Here is a 6,239-nt window from a genome sequence, read left to right as displayed (position 1 = left end):
ATAGAGTCTCAGTCTGTCATCCTCAGTAGAGTGCTGGGGTATCATAGCTTACAGCAACCTCAAACTCTTGGGCTCAAGTGATCCGCTTGCCTCAGCCTTGCCAGTAGCTGGGACTACAGGCGCCTGCCGCAACACCTGGCTATTTTTAGAGATGGGGTCTTAACTCTTGCTTAGGTTGGTCTCAAACTCCTGAGCTCAGGCAATCCACCCTCCTTGGCCTCCCCGAGTGCTAGGATTACAGGCATCAGCCATTGTGCCTAGCTGAGTCTTTTGCCCTTTAGCAGCCCAAGATCTGGGAACCAAGAATTCTGGTATCCTGAGAGCTTCTGGGTTGTCAGCCTTCTAGGTTGCAGTCTGGACTTGGCCCTGTTCCCCAGGTCTCTATGCCCTAGCCCTTAGCACATGGGATCACAGCTGCACATCCTCAGATCACGTGTGGGCTGGGGAAATTCAGCCCAGCAGGAGTTTCCCTGAGGTCACCCATTGTGTGGGTGGCTGAAATTACCTCTCAGCCAAGGGCTCCTCCCTCAGATGCCACATTCCCCACATGGAAGCAACCTGTTTGGGTTTGCCTTGCTGAGGCCGCACCCACCACCAGGTATGCCTTCACTGTGGTGGCCAATATCACCGTCTACGGCGCTGCCTGGCTCCTACTCCACCTGCAGGGCTCTTCACGCATGGGGCCCACTGAGGACATCAATATCAGCGACCAGCTTGGGGTCCAGGATGTACCAGTGTTCCGGGTGAGCTAGGGCCTGGGTGGACCATTCCAGAGTCCTTGTACCCAGGGCTAGGGCTGGTAGAGCCATTGCTGATACATTTCTTCTGAGTCCTCAGAACCTCGCCCTGTTGGTGGTGGGCATTGGAGCTGTCTTCTCGCTGCTGTTCCACCTGGGCACCAGGGAGAGGCGCCGGCAGAGGCTGGAAGAGCCAGATGAGAGCAGCCCCCTGTTGGCCCCCGTGGCACGCCCTCTGCTGCTCTGGAAAGACTGGCTTCAGGAGCCGGCTTTTTATCAGGTGCATCAAGGGGGAGGGAGCTGGAGTGGAGACCCCTTACTCCACTGTGTCCAGAAGGCAGGCAGCGTTGGCAGATGGCAAACATTGCCCCTACTCCACACCACACTCAGGCAGACATTGCTAATCAATCTCTGCTCTCTCCTCTGCCCATCTGGGAAGTTGCTAATGAGGGATCAGGTGCCAGCTGCAGGGGCCTCACCCAGGTCCTGGAACCGCCTGCTGATGGGAGTAGAGAAAGGCCGTCTGACCTGACTGTCCCTTTGTCTATCTGTCCACAGGTGGGCATGCTGTACATGTCCACGAGGCTCATTGTGAACCTGTCCCAGACCTACATGGCCATGTACCTCACCTATTCCCTCCACCTGCCCAAGGTGAGCTGGGCAGGGCAGGGTGGGCCAGGCAGAGTTAGGAGGTGGCTCCCAGCCCATGAACCACATCTGAAACTCCAGTACTGGCTCTCCTCTGACAGAGGTTCATTGCAACCATCCCCCTGGTGATGTATCTCAGTGGTTTCTTCTCCTCCTTCCTCATGAAGCCCATCAACAAGTGTATCGGGAGGAATGTGAGTGGGTGGGGACAGTGGGCAGCCAGGGTGGAGGGTGGGATGGTGGGGAAAGGCCCCTGTAGCCAAGAGCCCACCAGACACAAACTCAGCAACTTGGTTCCAGCCCCAGATGGTCCCAGGCCTGGGCAATCTTGCTGTCTAGAAGTCCTGGGTCTGAGAACTGAGAATACTAGAACCCAGGTTTCCAAAGTGCCTTTTTTGGTTTTTTTTTTGAAACAAGAGTCCCACTATGTCACTCTCAGTAGGGTGCTATGGCATCAGAAGCTCACAGCAACCTCCAACTCCTAGGCTTAGGTGATTCTCTTGCCTCAGCCTCCCGAGTAGCTGGGACTATAGGCCCCCACCACAACACCCACCTATTTTTTTTGTTGCAGTTGTCATTGTTTTAGCTGACCTGGGCTGGGTTTAAACCTACCAGCCTTGGTGTATGTGGCTGGCGCCCTACCTACTGAGCTATGGGCATTGCCCCAAGTGTCTTGGGTTCTCAGACCCTTGGCGCTGCAGACTCTGGAACTTCCTGTCCACCCCATGTGGCTACTGAGCATTTGAAATGTGGCCACAGTGACTGAGGAGCTCTTTTTTTCATTGTAACTGACATATCTCTACTGTCTGCTGTTGGACAGAAATCACAGCTCTCAGGTGTCAGCCCTGCAGAGCTCTCAGTACCTCTGACTTCTCCAAGGTCAGAGCTGGGATCTCCTTGGGAACAGAGAGGAGAACATTTGCTGGGGTTGAGGTTAGAGGTGGCAGATTGAAGACCAGAGAGGGCAAGTGTGGGGCTTAGGGATGCCCAGTGGCATGGATTTGATGCTGGGCTGGGCTTCTACCTCTGCAGCTGACCTACTTCACTGGTCTCCTGGTGGTCCTGGTCTTTGCGGCCTGGGTAGCATTGGCAGATGGGCTGGGCATGGCTGTGTATGGGGCAGCTGTGCTGCTGGGCACCGGCTGTGCCACTATCCTTGTCACCTCACTGGCCATGACAGCTGACCTCATTGGCCCCCACACGGTAGGGCTCAAGGGTAGGGCTGGGGTGGGGGAGGTTTTGGTCTAGGACTAGGGCGTGACACCCACTATCTGTTCATGTCTTCCCTGCACCCAGCACAGCGGAGCCTTCGTGTATGGCGCCATGAGCTTCTCAGATAAGGTGGCCAACGGGCTGGCAGTCATGGCAATCCAGAGCCTGCACCCCTGCCCGTGAGTGCTGTTCATCCCTTTGTTCAGTGATGATGTGCTGAGCTCCTGCTGTGTGCCAGGCAGTGTTCTAGGTTGTAGACAAAAGATGCCTGCCCTGGTGGCAATTACAGGTCAAGGAGACCCCCATTTTTCACTCTGGGCACTTCATTTATTCATTCAGCAAATGTTGAGTCTGTGCATATGCTGAGCACACAGGTGTGTGGGGAAACATGAGTGGGCCCAGCTGGAGGGAACCCATAGTCTTTGTTACGCAGACCTGTAGAACTCAAGGGTCCAGACACAGATGATTGAGGCTGTAGAAGCCCAGGACCTGGGAACAAAGCTGGCCTCATCCTCTGTTGTCATGGAGGTGGGGGCAAAGCCAGCCACGTCAATAATCACAAATGTCAATCTGTAACCAGAGACAGGTAGTAAGTGGTGTCAAGGTGATCACTTAGGGAAGAGTGGCTTGTTAGAGCAGAAAGTTGGGGAGGGCATCTCTTGAGGAGGTGACATCACACTTGAGGCCTGGAGGATGTCAGGGAGTTCCAGGCCAATGGGACAGACTAGCCCATGCAAAGGCCACATATGGCGTGTTGGAGGCACAATGAGGAAGTCTATGTGGCTGGAGCAGAGTGAGGAGGGAGAGAGGGAGGAAAGGAAAGGAGGGAGGGGATGGGGCAGATCATGCAGGGCCTCCCAGGTGTCCTCTGGTGGCAGCTGAGAGGACAGACAGGTGGAGGCAGAAGCCAGGGGTACAGAGTGGAGGGGACTGGGGCATTCCTTGGTGGAGGCAGGGGAGGAGCAAGAGCAGATGGATTTGGGACAAACTTTGGAGGCACAGTTGACAGGACTGGCAGGATGTTGGGGGTGGGAGGGAGGCATTCAGGGGTGACCCCAACTTGTCTGGTCTGGTCTAAAGGACAGGCTAGAGCCACCCTGACTGGAAAGGAAGGGTAGGTGGTCAGGCTGGGGAGGGAGGGTCCCCATGGGTGTCTACTCAGCTTCCTCTCCTATCCCCAGCTCGGAGCTCTGCTGCAGGGCCTGTGTGGGCTTCTACCACTGGGTGATGGTGGTCGCAACAGGTGGCGTGGGTGTGGCTGCCACCCTTTCTCTTTGCAGCCTTCTCATCTGGCCCATCCGCCTTCGAAGCTGTGAGTCATGGATCCCTCCCTACCCCATAAAACCAGCCAAACTATGGTGGGGAGAGTAGGGTCAGCCCCATCTTCCCTGACACCATCCTCACACCCTCTGCCACAGGGGACCCCGGCACCCAACCCTGAGCCCCCATGGACTTCTGTACCTATGCAAGTGATCCACGTTTCTGCACGGTGACATCCAGCCTGAGGCCACTGGGTGAAGCTCCCTGACTTCTGGCTTTGAGTGTGAAGCAGGGGTGAGGGCAGTAGGGGGAACCTAGTAGCTGATCTTTAGGCATCCAGGGGCTGTGGGTCCCCACATTGGAAGGTGCCCCAACCTTAACTCTCATCCATTCCCAGCCTCCTCGAGGACTTGGGGTGCCCCTCTCTGGAGTAGAGGGCAGAAAGTGAGGGTTCCAGTGAGGTCCAGGGACTGCCCTGAGTTCAGCCCTAGTTTGCAGCCCACTTCCACCCTGGGGGTCCCTGGATGGTGTCAGGGTCCCCGGGGATGGTACTGTTAACCTGAGCCTGCTAGGAGACCTCTGCAAGCTGTACAGACTCAGTGGGCTCTGCTGGAAGTGAATAAAGAGAGGATGTGGCCCAGCTCCTGCCTGCCTGTGCATGCCAGCCCCACCCTGACCTTTGGTCACTGGGTCCTGGTTGATGACCCCTTCAGTCAGGTGCCAGGACACCCAGCACCCACCATCCCCGTATTCAGGCAGCTGCACAGGGAGGGGCAGCACAGCCTTTATCAGAGGGTGGGCATATAAACAGATGGGGACCGCTGGTGGGTGGAGGGACAGTAGGGTTCCAGGTTCCACTGGCAGTAGTTCTGGGCTGTGAAGCGAGGGCGCTGGGGTGCTGACAGGTGGGGAACGTAGTCAGATGCCCGCCAGAGTGGGTCCTCCTGGTACCGGTTCCTATTGAGCACTGTGGGCCAGGACATGGGTCACTGCCAGCCCTCAGCTACAAGGGTCCCTGGGCCTCCCCCATCATGCGCCCCTTGCCATCCTCACCAAACTCCTTCCCACGGATAGGCATGTCTTTCCACAGTGTGCTCCCCCACCGCGTGCCTGGTGTCTTGTACTGGGCAGGGACAATGGGGTCGTACCAGGCCGTCTCCCGCAGGTGCTGTGTGTAGGCTGTAGGGCAGGGGACTGGTCACCTCTGCACCTGTCTCCTGTGGGCCTAGCACCTGCACAGGGAGGGCCGAACTCACCTGAGGGCAGGCTGTGCGCTCGGTGTTGGTGGCACCTGTGCCAGCGGGCATAGGCCTCGCGGTATGGGCTGTCCAGGGCCCGGGGCATGTTGTACCAGGCTTCCTGGGGGTCTGAGTTGGTCAGGCCTGTGTACCACAGCTGGGCAGCTGCATCTCGTCCCATGGGTGTATACTTCCATTGCGTTGCATGCTTGATGGCTGGTGCCCAGCGGGGTCCCTCCAGGGACAGGTAGTAATCACTGAGGGTGGGGCAGGGGCTGAGCCTGCAGCCATTACCTGTACCTCCCAGGCCTTGGCTTGTCTGCCTCTAGGATGGCTGTTCTCACCCCTCTGTGTGCTCATACCTGCCTGCCCAGCTGCATCTGTCCCTCAACAGATGTCCCCCAGGGCTGGCAGAGGGGAGAGGCTGATCCCCTCCTCTCTGCAAACCCTTGTCTTGGCTGCCCAAGACCCTCACTAGACCTTTCCCCTTCAGCTTTTCTTGCCTGGTGATGAGCACCAGGGAGCAGAGGGCAGAAAACCAGATTTCTGGTCACACCTGGGGTCCTAAAGTCCTGTCCATCCTCCACAACTCCTAGGCCCAGAGGTGGCAGGTTGGGGCTGAGTGATCCCAGTGGAGCTCACACTTAAAAGTGAGAGACTGGTAGCTGCACAGTGAGTGTTGGTCATGGGGGCTCTGTTGGCAGAACCAGGAGGTGGCATGTAGCATGTGCAAAGGCCTTGGAGCAGCAGGCGATGGTTTAAGAAATAGACTTAAGCTCCTCTGCTAAATTTGACTGGGGGATAAAAGGGGAAATAGAACATGGACTAGAACCTGCAGCAGAAAGGAAAGTGGAATTACACAGCTGATGGCAAAAGTCAGGCTCAATGAGGTGCTATTAAAATTTAAACTCCAAGGCAGTGCCTATGGCTCAGTAGAGCGCTGCCCCATGTACCAAGGGTGGCGGGTTCGAACCCTGCCCCGGCCAAACTGCAACAAAAACCAGCTGAGCATTGTGGCTGGTGCCTGTAGTCCCAGCTACTCAGAAGGCTGAGGCAAAAGAATTGCCTAAGCCCAGGAGTTGGAGGTTGCTGTGAGCTGTAACGCTGCGGCACTCTACTGAGGGTCATAAAGTAAAACTCTGTC

At 56.8% G+C, this 6,239-nt stretch overlaps 2 protein-coding genes across 4 annotated transcripts in view; one reads left to right on the top strand and one right to left on the bottom strand.

Annotated features, from left to right (window-relative positions):
* MFSD12 (major facilitator superfamily domain containing 12) overlaps nucleotides 1-4,497 on the top strand; it is a 12,816-nt gene extending 8,319 nt beyond the window's left edge. The window contains exons 3-10 of one of the 3 annotated variants that reach the window (XM_012804494.2): nucleotides 599-743; nucleotides 838-1,017; nucleotides 1,296-1,388; nucleotides 1,487-1,579; nucleotides 2,418-2,588; nucleotides 2,682-2,776; nucleotides 3,779-3,909; nucleotides 4,016-4,497. In XM_012804494.2, the coding sequence (XP_012659948.1) occupies nucleotides 599-743; nucleotides 838-1,017; nucleotides 1,296-1,388; nucleotides 1,487-1,579; nucleotides 2,418-2,588; nucleotides 2,682-2,776; nucleotides 3,779-3,909; nucleotides 4,016-4,038 (931 nt within the window). In that variant the 3' untranslated portion in view covers nucleotides 4,039-4,497. The other 2 variants (XM_023512591.1, XM_003788867.3) reach the window with 2 other exon arrangements.
* Nucleotides 4,498-4,592: 95 nt separating this feature from the next.
* Nucleotides 4,593-6,239, bottom strand: part of CUNH19orf71 (chromosome unknown C19orf71 homolog) — a 4,313-nt gene continuing 2,666 nt past the window's right edge. The window contains exons 2-4 of the mRNA XM_023512593.1: nucleotides 5,114-5,352; nucleotides 4,911-5,036; nucleotides 4,593-4,824 (exon numbers count right to left, since the gene is read on the bottom strand). Coding sequence (XP_023368361.1) covers nucleotides 4,646-4,824; nucleotides 4,911-5,036; nucleotides 5,114-5,352 — 544 coding nt within the window. The 3' untranslated portion in view covers nucleotides 4,593-4,645. The remainder of the gene's footprint in view (nucleotides 4,825-4,910; nucleotides 5,037-5,113; nucleotides 5,353-6,239) is intronic.

Source organism: Otolemur garnettii, unplaced genomic scaffold (genome assembly GCF_000181295.1).
Source record: "Otolemur garnettii isolate 467f Iridium unplaced genomic scaffold, OtoGar3 scaffold00029, whole genome shotgun sequence".
Taxonomy (NCBI): domain Eukaryota; kingdom Metazoa; phylum Chordata; class Mammalia; order Primates; family Galagidae; genus Otolemur; species Otolemur garnettii.
This window is presented reverse-complemented; position numbering and strand designations above follow the sequence as displayed.